General features: G+C 46.5%; 1 protein-coding gene across 3 annotated transcripts; it reads left to right on the top strand.

The window, feature by feature from the left end:
• The first annotated feature begins 326 nt into the window (after positions 1–326).
• Positions 327–16,472, top strand: LOC128338465 (zinc finger protein 420-like). 3 transcript variants are annotated; one of them, XM_053280957.1, is made up of 6 exons: positions 327–462; positions 2,496–3,009; positions 3,447–3,558; positions 6,217–6,299; positions 8,573–8,693; positions 10,150–16,472. In XM_053280957.1, exons 2-6 carry the CDS (start codon positions 2,548–2,550, stop codon positions 12,093–12,095), a joined length of 2,724 nt encoding a protein of 907 aa, XP_053136932.1. In that variant the 5' UTR covers positions 327–462; positions 2,496–2,547; the 3' UTR covers positions 12,096–16,472. The 3 variants fall into 3 exon arrangements, with proteins under 3 accessions (XP_053136932.1, XP_053136931.1, XP_053136930.1); XM_053280956.1 differs by having other exon boundaries at positions 3,447–3,573; positions 10,153–16,472; XM_053280955.1 differs by having other exon boundaries at positions 3,447–3,573.
• Positions 16,473–17,301: the final 829 nt, after the last annotated feature.

Here is a 17,301-nt window from a genome sequence, read left to right as displayed (position 1 = left end):
CTTATCAGGAATCAGATTAGAGGTCTCTTGCACCCTGCTTCAGACTCAAAGGAGCAAGGGAAGAGTAAGGGAACTCCTGCTCTAGATTTACAGCACGTTGCTTCTGCTGCAGAGAATGAAGCTATTGCAAGTTCTTTCTCCAACAATTCTGAACTCTTCTTCTCTCCTTCCTCCTCCTCCTCCTCTCCTCTGGCGAGAGGCACTTCACGATCTGCAAACCTTTTCCGGGGTTGTAGACATGAAGCTGCGTGTAAGTGTTTATACCAATGATGAGTCCCAAGTGCAACATAACTGTAGACGTTTTGCCTCTAGGTTGCTGAAGATGTCTAGTGAATTCTGGTTGCTGAGCATGCGCAGTCGGGGTTTCTGCTTTGCAACTGCAGGCTCTCGCAGAAGGAGGGAAGCCTGAGTGGCGGTTCAGCTGTTATTTAGCGCTAAAACAACAGCTGTCTGGACACAAAGGTATGTGCATATTTTGCATCCTCCTCTTTGCAATACTGTTAGAGGTTGTTGATTTTTACCCACAATAGGTAAAACAGCAGAGCACTAAGGAATGAGCACACACTCCAGTTACAGAGTAGGTAGCAGAGGATGGTTTGGATATTGCAGCTATTTAGAGAAAACACATGGAGATCCTTGTATAACTAAACACTAAACATTTATTGGTTAAATACACTTGGACAGGAAAGACCTATCTCTAATCTAAAGGACTACATAATGGATAGGTAAGGAGAGAGAGAGAGATGTTTCCATCTGCTCTCTTCGAGGAAAGGAAGGATTGTGACTCAGCACAGGAAGTGCTGCAGAGTCAGTTCAGGGGTCATGGAGTAGGGACAGATAGGGAGACCCTGACTCACTGTCTCTACTCCAAGTGCCCCTAGTGGTCATTAGGACAGTTGGTGCAAAAGGTCGATAAAAATACAGCAACAACAGAAGTTTTAAAAATGGCTCTCCTTATAGTAACTCTGCTCTCTGCACCCTCCTTCACTAGGTTCTGCTGCCTGCCCTTGTTTGCATTTGATGGGGGCCCCTAGCTCAGCCCTAGAGCATCAGCTTTGCATACAGGAGACCCAGCTCCAAAGCTTGGCAGCATTTCCAAGCAGGGCTAGGAATGATGATGAAGATGATGATGATTACATTTATATCCCACTCTTCCTCCAAGGAGCCCAGAGTACTACATACTTAAGTTTCTCTTTCACAACAACCCTGTGAAGTAGGCTAGGCTGAGAGAGAAGTGACTGGCCCAGAGTCACCCAGCTAGTTTCATGGCTGAATGAGGATTTGAACTCGGGTCTCCTCGGTCCTAGTCCAGCACTCTAACCACTACACCACCCCTTGGAGAGCCACTGCCAGCCAGTGTAGACAGTCCTGGAGATGCTGCCAGGGGTGCAACTTGGGACTTTCTGCAGATGGACCAAGGGTTTGACTCGGTAGAAGGCAGCTTCTTTCTTTCCTGTGCCATTTTCTCTCTGCCTGTTTCCTTGTGCTGGGAATTTCTTCCTCTGTCTAGTTTCTGTCTTTTTGGACAGCTGATCATTTCAGGAGCAGGCAGTTTTCAGCACTCCAGATTCTGCTGGCCTGCAACTCCCAGGATCCCCAGCCATCTTGAACTATGCTTAGGAATGCTGGGAGTTGCAGTTCAGCAACATCTGGATGCTGAAGGTTGCCTACCCCTGCTCGGGCATGCGCGTACTCTCTCTCTTACTCTCTCTCTCTCTCTCTCTCTGAGTGCTGGACCTTGTGCTAGCATGCTGGCAGCACAGTGTGGGGCTCTGTTGCCAGATTTGGCTTTTTAAAAGCCCAAATTTTGGGTTACGGCCCATTTGACTCACGAGTATACCCCTGAGGTTCTGTAGTGGTTAGAGTGAAGCTACTAGCTGACTTGGGGCTTGCTGCATTCTTGAGTCTGCCTTGCAGAGCTGTTCAAGATAAAACAGGCAAGGGAAAACCAAATATTTCGCCTATAAAACCATTTTGCATATCAACTGAGTCAGCTTAAGTAAAAGAGAGGCTGTTAATTCAACCTTGCCAAGGTCCTAGATGGATTTTTTTCCTCTCCCAAGTTCACCACAAGTGTTACACCATCCAACAGCATTAAGTTATCATATTGGGGGTGGGTAGGGGTGGGATAAACTGTTATCACATGTGTTTCCTAAGCACTTCCTAAGCACTAAGTGCTTCCATATGCGCCAAATAGTCTCTGAGAGGTGGCAGGGGGGTGGCCTCCTCAAAGGGAAAACACCACACAGCCACACCTGTCCTTGGCCTTTGAGGCCCAAATCAAGATGGGGAGGATGGGGTGCTTGGAACCAGCAAAGATGCTGCATGGTGTGGGAAAGCCGAGGGCAGGGGAGTGACCAGGGACAGACCGAAGGGAAGGATGCTGCACTGAGGGCTTGGTTCTGGGGGCCTCAAGGGAAGACCCCTTTGCCTGCCCCACACACTGGCTTTCCAGATGCTTTCCGACTCTTAGCATTTCTCTCCTTCTCCGACAGGGAGTAGATCCGTGAGATGGAATTTGGATGCCAGTAATCTTCATCCCTCATTATGGAGATATTTTTCGGAGCTGCCTTGGAGCAGGGATTAAAGATAGAAAAGGAAGACTCAGATGGCCGGGAAGCAAGAAAAGGCCCTGAGACCAGCCAGGCTGGGAACAGCAGGGAATTCTGGGAAAGAGCTGAGCAGAAGATGTTTGGAGTGGAAGAGGACGCCACCAGCTCAACTGTGCAGCATCAAAGGTTCAGGCAGCTCTGCTACCAGGAGGCCGAGGGACCCCGGGAGGTTTGCAGCCAACTCCACAGGCTTTGCTGCCGGTGGCTGAAGCCGGAAAGGCACACCAAGAAGCAGATCGTAGACCTGGTGGTGCTGGAGCAGTTCCTGACCATCCTGCCCACGGAGATGGAGAGCTGGGTCAGAGAATGCGGAGCAGAGACCACTTCCCAGGCGGTGGCTCTGGCCGAAGGTTTCCTCCTGAGTTGGGCAGAGGATGAAAAGCCAGAAGAGCAGCAGGTGAGAAAGCGGCTTCTCTTAGCCCTTGTGAGTTGCAGAAAGCTGAGAAGATGAGCGAGGATGAGACCCTAAAACAAGGCAGAAGTTGCCAAAGAATGTGAAAATCTTTCATGGAGATGATCCACTCAATTTAATTCCTTCATGGGTCAGGGGCTTCCTTGGGGATCTGGCCATAGCCCAACTTACAGGTAGAGCATCTGCTTTGCGTGCAGAAAGTCCCAAGTTGCACCCCTGGCAGCATCTCCCGGTAAGGGTGGGCAAGACTCCTGCCTGAACCCTTGGTCAGCTGCTGCCAGTCAGTGTAGACAGTCCTGAGCAAGATGGACCAAGGGTCTGACTTGATATAAGGATCTTTCCTCTGGGTCTTTCCTTTCCCTCTCTCATCCCTCTCCTCCTGTTCCCTGTCCCCTGAGAATCTCTTCTTCTGTCTCCTTCAGATGCAAGACCTGCCATCAGAAGTGGCCCCTGATTTCCCTGAGGCAGAGGAGGCTCCATCGGACACCAGGCAGGGGCTGCCCCCTAGCGGGATCAAACAAGAGGGTGATGGAGGTACAGCCTTGCTAGGTAGGGGCGGAAGCCCCCTTGTTCTCCCTCTCTCTCAAATATCCCTGCTGTCTGTGGCCTGCTTTGATGTTCCCCTGAACCCGTTTGGGCAAGATGCTCCCATGCAGCCTGTTGTGAATCTCCTGTTTCAGCAGTCTTGGGCTTGTACCTTTGGAGTCGCTTCTTCTTTCATGGAGTTTACGTACAAAATTTGGCCAAACTACACAATCTGTGTGAAGGATGAATAGTGAGTGGAAATAATAGCATCTCCAGGCTGACATCTTTCCTCTTCAAAGATCCCTGCACATAGCCGAACTTAGGGCAGGCCTGCTCAATTTATCCCCTAATCCCAGCGGTTTTTGGACTGCAGCTCCCCAAATCCCCAGCCACAGTGGCCAATAGCCAGGGATTATGGGATTGTAGGCCAAGATCTGCAGGAGGGCCCAAGTTGAGCCGCCCTGCCTTAGAGGGTGGACAAGTGTTCCCACCTGCTCCCCCACTGTACCCCTGTGCCTACTGGTAGGAGAGGCACTCTTCACATGCTCCCCGCTACAAGCACTGGGCACCATGTCTGTTTTTCCTTTCTATGGCACATGCATGAACTGAAATGGAAATAGGCTTTTATTTTATTTTTACTTTTTGGTAAATATGTTGTCTTCTCCTACTGTCCTCCTAGCTGCAAAGAATCATTGGAATATACTGCCCAAGCATGCCCTAGAATTCATTCTAGAACTGCATTGTTACTGTGTTGCATCAAATTGCCGTTTGCCTGGTCTCTGGGAGTCTTGTGAGATGGAATGTACACGTGCCGTCTCGGCCATGTCCCCTCTCCACTTTGTACCGCTGTGTGGCTCCAAAAACGAGTCTGTCCAGTGCAAGGCACAGCTGGGAAACAAGCCGATACACAAAAGCATGCTCTCTCTTTCAAGGGAACTCTGGAAGAGAGAAGCCTAAACCTCATCGTGAAGGGGTTACCAACAAAGAATGGGTGAAGGGGTTACCAACAAAGACTCACCGAGTGCGCAGACACACACACACACTCACTCACTCTTGAGTAACATATTGTTCTGCTCTTTTAGTTGGCTTGTCGCATGAATTCAGTATAGCTTTATAGAGTGAAACTCCATTGGGCCGGAGTGCCAAATTCCTCAAGTGCTGCCCACTGGCCATTTTCTTTCTCTCTTTTTTCTTAAACCAAATAAGTCACTTTCACTGGAAGCAAACATCAATTTCACCTCAGCTAGGCATTACATTCAGACAGTCAGTTATCTGCACCTCATCTGCACTCATGTTTTTGTATCTGGATATGAGAAAGCGGATCCATTTCTGAGGCTGGTAGTCACCCACAGCTCATGTCAAACTGGGTCTATGAAAGTAGGCCGTTTTTCTGCAGCAGGGACTTATAAATGTATTTATTAAGATTTTTAAGAAGCAAAACTAAGTATGCCTATTCAAGCAGCTGCTGTTTGTGATCTTTGTCTAATGTACTTGCTTGACTCTTTGCATGACTGCTGCAAACATCCATGGTATGTAGTGGATTTCTTGAGGGGGTGCCCTTGAGGTATAGGCAGCTATCTTTCTCAAGCTGAGCCAGGGTAGGTAAAAAGCAAATAACCCACCTTCTAAAGAGGCCTGTTAATTCTCTAGTTATGCCAGGGGCGTATCTAGGGTAGAGCAGGCAGGGCATGTGCCCCGGGTGCCACTTGAAGGGGGGGCATTTTTCAATTATTATTATTTTTAAAAATGGCTGCCAAAAACAAAATGGTTACAGTGCATGCTCAAATGGCCTCTGTGAGGCCCTAGACCATGCCAGGCCTCACAGAGGCCATTTGAGCATGTGCGGTGGCCATTTTTTCAGTGGCCATTTTTTAAAAAAAAATAATAATTTTAAGGAATTGCCACAGCACATGCTCAAATGTCCCTGATTTGCATGTAATGCGTCTATCTCATATATCAGTTTCACCTTTTAATTTGCATTACTGAAATTAATAAGCTTTTGCACGATATTCTAATTTTTCGAGTTTCACCTGTAGCTCAGTTTTGCCTACATTGACTGAGTCGTGTCTGGAGATGCTTCCAGGGATGGCACCTGGGACCTTTTCCATGCAAAGCACAAGCTCTGCCTCTGAGCTACAGCCCCCTCCCGAAGGGGAACATCTTACAGTGCTCATGTGTAGTCATGTGTAGTCATTTGGATGTTTGGATGTGTAGGCCCATCCAAAGCCAAATCAGGACAGAACCTTCTTAGCAACAGGCACCCATTCATGCTCACTACTGCAAGGCCAGCTCTGCTCTCCACCCATCTTTACTTTGGAAAAACCATCCAGGGAGGGGGTGTCGGAAACTCCTTCTTTGGGAGGCCTTTCCCTGCCCCATTCCTCTTTTAATCTCTTGCCCCGTTTGCCTTTCTGATAGACTTGCTGGAGGGGGGCCTCTGAAATACTTGCCCTGCTTTTATATTCCCCTTGAGTCTCTTTTGGGGATAGACCCTCTTCCCCTGCAGTTCAAAAGCACAATGAGTTAAGACAGTTGTTGATATTGTATCTGTATTTTGAATTCCCAAAAAGCCAACATGCAAAGGTTTTTTAAAAAATTCTACTCGTTTCTCTCTCTCTCTCTCTTTCATTCTCCTCCACCTTCCTGTCGCTTTTTTGTCTTTGGCAGATGCTGGAATGAAACTGCCCAGCCGTCCTCATCCATCTCTTCTTTCTGGGGGAGCAGAAGAAGCTTCACGAAGACGGGATCAGGTAGGGGAGGGGTTGTTGGGGGAGGAGGATTTCGGATGAGCAGAGGAGCTCCATTCCTTGGGCAGCCCTCTGGGCCTGGAAGAAGCTCTCTTTCCTTGGACATCTGTCGGTTGTTAATGGAACTGCTCCTCAGGAATTCGCAGGGAAGGCTACGTTTTAGGCTTGTGTGGAGGAATTAGCCATCTTGAAATGGAGCAGCCCACCTTCAGAATAAATTTGTTGAAAGCTTGGGTCACAGAAAGAACTGAATGGAGAGGGTAAAGTTCAAGATAAAAAGAGGTTTACTGAAGGCTTTTCGATGTACAGAAAGAGAAAATAATGGTTCATGAGCAACAATATTTAACTAATAGAAATAGCAAGTTACAAAGTAAGCTCACAAGGAGGCAATCTGGCTTGAGTTTCTTACTTAAGTTCACTCAAGGCTGGCAAGAGAGAGATGAGCAGATTTGGATTTTAGGAGAAATGAGGAAAAAGAGAAGTAGGGCTTTGAGAAGAGGGATTATATACTCCTTCCCAGGGGAACGGTGTGAACCCTTGCAGCTCAGTCATTACCACGAGGCTTCTCTCCTCCGAGACAGGCAGTGGGAATCCAGGGACCAAGCAGGGGTCTGGGAGCCAGGAAATTTTTTTTTTAAGGACCAGGATCTCGCAGCCAGGAGTGCTGTACACAGAGAATGGGTTAGGGAAAAGGCTAGTGTGGAGGTAAAAGTAAAGCAGGCGCGAGCATCAAGGCTGGGCAAAATGGCCAAGACATAGGAAAAAGATGGCGGATCAAAATGGTGGTGCAACATGGTTCTGTTCAAAAGTGAGGAGTGAACCTCTTCTTGAACAAAGGCTAGGAAAGGAGAGCTGGTCTTGTGGTAGCAAGCATGACTTGTCCCCTTAGCTAAGCAGGGTCCGCCCTGGTTGCATATGAAAGGGAGACTAGAAGTGTGAGCACTGGAAGATATTCCCCTCAAGGGATGGAGCCACTCTGGGAAGAGCAGAAGGTTTCAAGTTCCCTCCCTGGCTTCTCCAAGATAGGGCTGGGAGAGATTCCTGCCTGCAACGCTGGAGAAGCCGCTGCCAGTCTGTGAATACAATACTGAGCTAGATAGACCAATGGTCTGACTCAGTATATGGCAGTTTCCTATGTTTCCTATGTTGTTTCCTAAAGGTCTGAAAAACCTTTGTAGGGAGAAGCGAAATGGACACCTCAAAGTTTATCAGTCCTGTCTTTTAGAATAACTGGGGGTGGCTAAGATGTAAACAAACTAGCTTCCCACGCCCTGAGCCAGCCATTAACATACTCGTTAACTGGGGAAATGACCTGTTCCTTTCTTAGCGCTTCTTCCTGAGGAGGTGTAATCTTGACCTGATCCGCTGTGCCAACATCACATAACTTGATGCCTGGCATAGATCTATCTGGTGTTCCATATCAGAATTATGCTGCTTGAGGATCGCCTTGGCATTATCATTATTAGAGGGAGTAGATATTCCATTGACAAGCCCTATGGTTTTGTCTTTTCAGTGACTAAATACATCCAGAGGGATATCCATCCTTAAGGTTTAAGGGCACTAAGCCAGAAGGAAAATGGATCAGTTTCAATCAAAAGTTGAAAATATAGATCCAGGCTTGGTCTCCAAGCTTAACAGGCCTGCTTCCAGTCACCACTTAGCATTGGACACACAACAGGGTTTTTTTATACCCCTGTTATAAATGCATGCCCTCAAATAGCCTATTTTTTTCAATAGGTTGAAAATTTCTTCAGTAGTTTGAAAAAATAGAAATTTAGACTGGAACTTCTCAAGTGGTCGAAAATCACTCTATATACAGATCTGAGAGCCATAAAGAAGCTGTGAAATGACCTTGCTTTGAAAGACCTTAATAGCAGCTGGAACATATCCACCCCCTGAGGAAAAAAGGAATCTCAAAATTGGTCTCTGAGCATTTGTTATGATGGAATTAGTTTGCTCTTTCCAGATAACTATCGCCTGAAAGATGACCTAAAAATATGTATATTGCATTGTCTGCACTACACTAACTCCATTAATTTGCTATTTATGCATAATGGGTTTGCTGGCGAACATGACGACCTTGTCTTCTGATATCTGATGGCGCGCAAACTTTTAAAATAGCGGGTCATAACTGATTAGCCTGCAGGGGAACACCTTTACCTCTGCCCTCCTCACACACCCTTTCCTGAACGACTCTTTTGGATTGTGCTTCAAAGGGAAAGAATCACTCTGCGCTCTGTGCGGTATCCAAGGCTTCCTTCCTCTTTCCTGGCTAGGTGACCTTTGAGGAAGTGGCTGTGCATTTCACGGAGGAGGAGTGGGCGCTGCTGGATCCAGCCCAAAGAGCCCTGCACAGAGAAGTCATGGAGACGAATGCTGGGAATCTGGCCTCTCTGGGTAAGACTCCTTTGTTTTTTTCCTTTCCTTGAAGTCCAGGTGAGAGAGAGATCAGCCAGGTTTGCTCAGTAAGAACCTGATGGGAATATGGCCCAGGTCTTGAGTTTGATCCGCTTATGAGCCAGAGAACCAGTGCAATAGAGAAGGCTTGTTCACAAGGCTTAGGAGAAACCTCCTTCCCTAAATTGATAGGTGAGGTCTCTTCTCTTAGCCAGTCTTCATTGAAGACCAAGGTCAGAGCAGGAGGAAGTGATCCTGTGGGCAGCAGTAGGGCAGGAGAGGTCTTTGGCCAATTTCAGTCAGCAGCTGGGTACAGCTCCAAGGTAGGATGAACCTGCCCTCTGTCTGGTCATTCAAACACGCCTAGCAGTCCATGCCAAACTAGAACTTGGGAGATCTGGCTTCAGGCACCGCCGCAGCCAGCGATGGAACTCATTGGTGGCGTTGAACCAAGCATCTCTGACCTCCTCCATCACTTTGTTGTGGGGGGAAAGGAGAAGACTTTTAATGCATGAAATCAAACTCAACCTGGAGGAGACTCTCTCTGACTGACCCTGAAGAGTTGAGGCGGCCTCAGATGGGATCAAACTCTTGGTCCATCTAATTCAGTCAATCAATTTATTACAGCCATAGGCCATACAGAGAACCTACAAAGATTAAAACGAGATTAAAAGCAAAATATGCCAACAGCAATACAATACACAACAGTCGGGACAAAACAATAGCTCCTAAGAATTAGATCTAGACCAGGGCTGCAGATCTTCGGCCCTCCTATTACCTTTGGCTGCTATTCGTACCATCCTCCAACCACAGTGGCCACTAGCCAGGCATCATGGAAGTGAGCTGTCCACCACAACCCCAAGATGTGTGCAAAGCTTTGCAATGTGATTTCCCCCGCAGAAGAGGGTTTTCACCTCCAAACTCATCGGGGTTCAGTTCTGTTGCATTTAAAAAACCTTGGTAGACCTCTCAATGCAGCCCCCGGGCAGCTTTAAGCCTCATGGGGAGTAGATTATTTTCTCCCTGTAACAAGCAGTGAAGCAAGCAGCATCCCTTAACATCACTGTCACACATGACACGTTATCAAGAGAAGAACAGGTATGACCTATATTTAGGATGCTCACAGAAGTACCCCACCACCACCACCGCCAAGAATAATACTTAGCATTTGTATTGTGCACCGCTCTGGGCTCCTTGGAGGAAGAGTGGGATATAAATGTAATAATAATAACAACAACAACAATAATAATAATTTGCAAGAACTATCCCATTTGCAAGAACTATCCCATTCTGTCCTTAATTTCAGTCCAGTAGCTTAAGGCATAATCGCATGGCCATCAAACATGGAAAAAGATGCCAGCCTCTTGTTTGCATTTCCACCATTGCTTCTCATAGGTTCTCCTTAAGGCTCTTTTTCTATCCAAGACTCTGACCAGTGTTTTTCTCTTGGTTTCAGAAGCTGAGAGTGGGAAGAATGAAGGAAAACCTAGTGGAGGAATTTTGGGAGGCAAAAGAGGGGGAAAGAAGGAACATCAGAAACTAAAAACAGGAGTGAAATGGAAGAACAAGAAGGGATCATCCTCTTCTCATCAGGCAACCCAAAAAATACTGCAGAAAGAACAAGAGAGAAGTCTGTGCCCTCCAAGCAGGAAAAGCTCCAGTTCAGAACCAAGCTCTAAACCTCAAGGGGGAAATCACAGAGGGGAGGAACCACATAAATGTTTGGAGTGTGGAAAGAGCTTCAGCACAAAGGGAAACCTTACTAGACATCAAACAATCCACACCGGAGAGAAACCTTATGAATGTGGGGTGTGTGGAAAGCGCTTCAGACGGAAAGGAGCACTTACAATACACCAGAGAATCCACACTGGGGATAAACCATATAAATGCTTGGAGTGTGGAAGATGTTTTAGCAGGAGTGAAGATCTTACTATACACCATAGAACTCACACTGGGGAGAAACCATATAAGTGCTTGGAGTGTGGAAAGAGCTTCATCCAGAATAAAGATCTTACTAAACACCATAGAACTCACACTGGGGAGAAACCATATAAGTGCTTGGAGTGTGGAAAGAGCTTTAGCCAGAATAATGATCTTACTATACACCATAGAACCCACACCGGGGAGAAACCATATAAATGCTTGGAGTGTGGAAAGAGCTTCAGCCTGAATAGAGGTCTTACTTTACACCATAGAACCCACACAGGGGAGAAACCACATATATGCTTGCAGTGTGGAAAGAGCTTTAGGCAGAGTGGAGCTCTTACTAGACATCAGAGAACCCACACTGGGGAGAAACCACATATATGCTTGGAGTGTGGAAAGAGCTTCAGACATAGTAGAGATCTCAATATACATCATAGAACCCACACTGGGGAGAAACCACATATATGCTTGGAGTGTGGAAAGAGCTTCAGACATAGTAGAGATCTCAATATACATCATAGGACACACACTGGGGAGAAACCATATGAATGCCTAGAGTGTGGAAAGGGCTTCAGCCAGATGGGAACTCTTACTTTACACTTCAGGACCCACACTGGGGAGAAACCACATCAATGCTTGGAGTGTGGAAAGAGTTTCAGCCGGAGTGCATACCTTACTATACATCATCGAACCCACACTGGGTCAAAACCACATAAATGCTTGTTGTGTGGCAAGAGTTTCAGCCGGAGTGGACACCTTACTATACACCATCGAACGCACACTGGGGAGAAACCACATAAATGCTTGGAGTGTGGAAAGAGCTTCAGAACAAAGGGAGAACAACTTGTACACCAGAGAACACACACTGGGGAGAAACCACATAAATGCTTGAAATGTGGAAAAAGCTTCGGAACAAGTGGAAACCTTACTTTACACTATAGAACCCACACAGGGGAGAAACCACATAAATGCTTGGAGTGTGGAAAGAGCTTCAGCCGGAGAGGAGCACTTACTATACACCATAGAAACCACACTGGAGAGAAACCATATCATTGCTTGGAATGTGGAAAGAGCTTCAACTCGAGAGGGGAACTTAATATACACCATAGAACCCACACTGGGGAGAAACCACATAAATGCTTAGAATGTGGAAAGAGCTTCAATGAGAGGGGAGCTCTTACTAGACATCATAGGATCCACACTGGGGAAAAACCGCATGAATGCTTTGAGTGTGGGAAGAGCTTCATCACGAGGGGAGACCTTAAGAATCACCATAGAATCCACACTGGGGAGAAACCATATAAATGCTTTGTGTGTGGAAAGAACTTCAGAAGGAGAGGACAATTTACTAAACACCATAGAATCCACGTTGGCGAGTGTGGTAAAATGCAGAGCTCCATCTTGGCTCAAGATTGCCTGATACTTCCTGCATGCTCTGAATGGGAGACATCATCCCTCCCTTTTGTAACTGAATGAGGACAATTCTTGCTTTTGCCATTCAGGCAACAGGGCCATCCAGCTATAGGCCTAACTCCCTTTCCACAATTGGGAACAAGCTCCAAGCAGACCGAACTTAAGACATTGAAGTTCAGACCCATTAAGAAGGAGGAACCTCCAGTTTGGAGGGGAAACCTCAACCCTTGATTGGCCTAAGACCAGAGTTACATCAGAACTGCGCTGACTCTTTCCATTGGATCCAAGAACTGCCTGTCTCTGGAAGAGTAGGGAAGCTTTCCCCCTCTTTAATCACTATGAAATAGGAGCCAAGGAACCCACTATTTTGTGAAGAGTACCATCATGGCTTCCACGCAAGCAGGTACTTAAGAACAGCCCTGCTGGATCTGGCCCAAGGATGCCCATCTAGTCCAGCATCCTGGACACAATGGCCCACCAGATGCCTCTGGAAGCCCACAGGCAGGAGTTGAAAGGGGCATGCCCTCTCTCCTGCTGTTACTCCCCTGCAACTGGTACTCAGAGGCATCCTGCCTTTGAGGCTGGAGGTGGTCTATAGCCCTCCGACTAGTAGCCGTTGATAGACCTCTCCTCCATGAAGTGATCCAAACCCCTCTTCAAGCCATCCTGGTTGTTGGCTGTCACCACATCTTGTGGCAGGGAATTCCACAAGTTGATTATGCGTTGTGTGAAAAAGTACCGTTGCCTAGTTCTAGATTTCCTGGCAATCAATTTCATGGGATGACCCCTGGTTCTAGTGTTATGGGAGAGGGAGAAGAATTTCTCTCTATCCACTTTCTCCACACCATGCATGATTTTATAGACCTCTCTCATGTCTCCCCGCATTCGTCTTTTTTCTAAACTAAATAGCCCCAGGTGTTGTAGCCTTGCCTCATAAGAAAGGTGCTCTAGGCCCTTGATCATCTTAGTTGCCCTCTTCTGCACCTTTTCCAGTTCTATAATGCCCTTTTTTCGATGTGGTGACCAGAATTGTACACAGTACTCCAGGTGCGGCCACACCATAGTTTTGTATAAGGGCATTATAATATTAGCAGTTTTATTTTCAATCCCCTTCTTAATGATCCCTAGCATAGAATTGGCCTTTTTTACAGCTGCCGCACATTGAGTCGACACTTTCAACGAGCTGTCTACCACAACCCCAAGATCCCTCTCCTGGTCAGTCACCGACAGCTCAGATCAAATCAGCATATACTTTAAGTTGGGGTTCTTCGACCCAATGTGCATCACTTTACACTTGCCAATATTGAACTGCACTTTGTCGCCCACTCACCCAGTTTGGAGAGATCCTTTTGGAGCTCTTCACAATCGGTTATGGATTTCACTACCTGAAAGAGTTTGGTATCATCTGCAAATTTGGCCACCTCGCTGATTACCCCTGCTTCTAGATCATTTATGAATAAATTAAAAAGCACCGGTCCCAGTACAGATCCCTGGGGGACCCCACTTCTTACTTCCCTCCATTGTGAAAACTCTCCATTTATCCCTACCTTCTGTTTCCTGTCCTTGAACCAGTTACCAATCCACATATGTAATTGTCTCCTTATACCATGACTGCTAAGTTTCCTCAGGAGTCTTTGATGAGGAACTTTGTCAAAAGCTTTTTGGAAGACCAGGTATACTATGTCAACTGGATCACCTTGATCCACACACTTGTTGACACTGTCAAAGAACTCCAAAAGTTTGGTCAGGCAAGATTTACCTTTGCGGAACCCATGCTGGTTCACTCCCAGCAGGGCCTGTTCTTCTATGTGCTTTACAATTTTATCCTTGAGGCTGCTTTCCATCAATTTGACTGGAACGGATGTTAAGCTAACCGGCCTGTAATTTCCCAGATCACCCCTGGACCCCTTCTTGAAAATTGGTGTTACATTTGCTACTCTCCAGTCCTCTGGTACAGAACCTGATTTCAGGGATAAGTTATATATTTTAGCAAGGAGGTCAACAATTTCTCATTTGAGTTCTTTGAGGACTCTTGGATGGATGCCATCCGGCCCTGGTGATTTGTTAGTTTTCAGTTTTTCCAGACAGTTTAGAACATCATTTCTCGTCACTTCTATCTGGCTCAGTTCTTTAGCTGCCATCCCTGAAAAGCCTGGTTCAGGAACAGGTATATGCTCAGTATCCTCTGCCGTGAAGACAGACGCAAAGAACTCATTTAGCTTCTCTGCAACCTCCATATCCTCCTTAATAATCCCTTTCACTCCCTCCATATCCCTCCTTAATAATCCCTTTCACTAATGGTCCACCTGCCTCCCTGGCAGGTTTCCTGCTTCTGATGTATTTAAAGAAGTTTTTGTTATTCCCCTTGATCCTTTTAGCTAAATGTTCCTCAAATTCTCTTTTCACCTCCCTTATTGTTGCCTTGCATTTCTTTTGCCAGAGTTTGTGTTCCTTTCTGTTCTCTTCATCTGGACAGGCCTTCCAGTTTGGAAGGAAGTCTTCTTCCCTTTTATGGCTTCCTTGACAGTACCCGTTAGCCATGCTGGCATCTTCCTGGACTTACTGGTACCTTTCCTCCTTTTGGGTATACAATCTAACTGGGCTTCTAGTATTGTGGTTTTGAGTAAACTCCATGCACAAAGCGAAGCGACTGTCCTGATTTTCCCTTTCAACTTCCTTTTCACCATACTCCATAAGTTTCCTCTTCTGAAGTTCAAAATGTCTGTGTTAGACTTCCTTTGTGATTCTCTTCCCACATGTATGCTGAATTTGATGGCACTATGGTCACTGTTCCCTAAACGGTTGATGACACTGACATCCCGCACCAGATTCTGGGTGCCACTCAGAATTAAGTCCAAGGTTGCCTTCTCTCTGGTCGGTTCCAAGACCAACTGTTCTAGGGCACAGTCATTTAGTGTATCTAGAAATTTGACCTCTTTGTCATGACCTGACTGTGAATTTACCCAGTCTATGTCACCAGCTGCTGCTACTGTCCAGAAAGGGAGAAGCTGCAGAGATTAATGCTCTCTCAGCCAAGGACCTGCCTACTGCTAGAGTAAAGTAAAGGTAAAGTGTGCCATCGAGTCGATTTCTACTCCAGGAGCCCACAGAGCCCTGTGGTTGTCTTGGGTAGAATACAGGAGGGGTTTGCCATTGCCTCCTCGTGCACAGTGTGAGATGATGCCTTTCAGCATCTTCCTATATCACTGCTTCCCAATATAGGTGTTTCCCATAGTCTGCGAAACACACCAGCGGGGATTCGAACTGGCAACCTTCTGCTTGTTAGTCAAGCATCTCCCCACTGCACCACTTAAGGTGGCAGATTGCTAGAGTACTCAGGTCAAACTCAGTGCTAGTTAGTTAGTAGTTATTATTATTATTATTTTTAGAGAAGGCATTGGAAATGTGAACAGCGCCTTGCTTGACAGTGCAGGGATTGTGATCTCGAAACACTTAGTGGACAGTAGTGACACGGTTGTAGCGTGTAATCTGGAAAGTGCCCAGGTCATGAGCTACTGTTGAGTTGTTTTCCGAATAGCACATTGTTGTCTAGAGCTGGGTTTTGTGGGCAACCAAATGGTTCAAATTCGAACCGGTTCAAGTTCGAACTGGTTCACACATCCCTAGTAGAGATTAATGCTCTCTCAGCCAAAGACCTGCCTACTGATAGACTAAGGTAAAACTCAGGGCTAGTCAGTTAGTAAATCCTTTTTGTATTTCCTTTTGAATTCCTGTATTCCTTTCTTTACTCCCAGTTCCACCCTCTTTTCCCCCAGTTCCTTATTCTGTGTGTGCAACCCTTGTATCTTAATAAAGTTCGTATACTTAGAAGTGGCTTCTGTCTGATTTAACCGGTTCTGGAGTGTTATTTGCAAAACTCTTCCCCATGTGCCCCGTAAGGTCATTTGCTACTGCTGTGTTGTTTTCAGAATAAAATCTTGTTGTCTAGAGCTGGGTTGTGTGGACTCTGGCTGTACAGTGCCTGTAAGTCTCAAGTCGGACAGTTCTAGGTTGTGGAAGCCGTGTCCAAGCCTGGTCAGTGGCTTTCGATCACTCTTCAACTGGTGGCAGCCTAACCCGAAGGAGTGGTGTGTTCCTGGATAGAGATCAGAGATCATCTCAGTAGATAATCTCTCTACTGAGGGTAGATCCCAGGAAAGCTGAGAGTGGGGGAAACCACATGAATGCTTGGAGTGTCAAAAGAATTTCAGGAGGGAGGCAAGCCTTGCTGTACATGAGCAAACTCATACAGAGTAAAAATCATACACATGAAACTGCAGAGAAACCTGAGAATCTGCCTCATTGTGCAAAACATAAAATCCTCTGAAACAACAACTTCTGATTTGACTTGCTTTTACCCTTGTTACCTTCTGAGCGGATTGGGAGCCAGAGTTTTGTGTACTGCGTTATGAATAAATGTGCATAAATCTTTCTAACTGATGCATGAATATTAGCGTTTCACTGCATACACTTTGTTTTTCTTGCCTCTGAATACATTTCTGTGCTGGTCAGTGCTGTGGGCAATACTGAGCTGGATGGACCAAAGGTGTGACTGAGTTTGGGAGCTCCTTATGTTCATCCAGAGCACCCAGAGCTCAGCGATCAAGCTCTGGCTTTGCACACAGAAGGCTCCAGGTTCACTCCCTGGCAGCATCCACAGATAGGGCTGGGAGGGAGCCTGCCTGAAACCTTGGAGAGTCGCTGCCAGTCAGTGTAGACCAGGGTGAACAACTTTGCCCCTCCTGCAGATGTTGGCTACAACTCCCATCATCCCTGAATATTGGCTACTGTGGCTGAGCATGCTGGGAGTTGTAGTCCGAAAACAGCAGGAGGCTTTTCAGACAGCAGGCTTTATCATGGGTTTACCATGAGGCTTTACTGTTGAGTCCTGGGCATAGTGCTGGACTAGGATCGGGGAGACCCAAGTTCAAATCCCCATTCAGCCATGAGACTCGCTGGGTGACTCTGGGCCAGTCACTTCTCTCTCAGCCTAACCTATTTCACAGGGTTGTTGTGAGGAGAAACTTAAGTATGTAGTACACCACTCTGGATTCCTTGGAGGAAGAGCAGGATATAAAATGTTAATAATAATAAATAAATATAAATAAATAAATAAATAAAATTTTCACATTTTTTTCCGGTTAAGCGACGTTTCTTCCAGTAACTTTGCAGTCCCTGGTTGCTCAGCTGAAGATCCTGAGTCCTGTAGCCCACTTGCCACCAGATGTCCAGGGACTCCAGCACCTGGTGCGGTCCTTGTTGATCCGGG

Source organism: Hemicordylus capensis, chromosome 16 (genome assembly GCF_027244095.1).
Source record: "Hemicordylus capensis ecotype Gifberg chromosome 16, rHemCap1.1.pri, whole genome shotgun sequence".
Classification (NCBI taxonomy): domain Eukaryota; kingdom Metazoa; phylum Chordata; class Lepidosauria; order Squamata; family Cordylidae; genus Hemicordylus; species Hemicordylus capensis.
This window is presented reverse-complemented; position numbering and strand designations above follow the sequence as displayed.

Excerpts from the sequence above, each read along its gene's own strand:
- LOC128338465 (XM_053280955.1), top strand. The coding sequence starts at position 2,548 with ATGGAGATATTTTTCGGAGCTGCCTTGGAGCAGGGATTAAAGATAGAA. Across the intron at positions 3,574-6,216 it reads TGGAGGTACAGCCTTGCTAG|ATGCTGGAATGAAACTGCCC; the intron begins GTAGGGGCGGAA and ends TGTCTTTGGCAG. Across the intron at positions 6,300-8,572 it reads CTTCACGAAGACGGGATCAG|GTGACCTTTGAGGAAGTGGC; the intron begins GTAGGGGAGGGG and ends TTTCCTGGCTAG.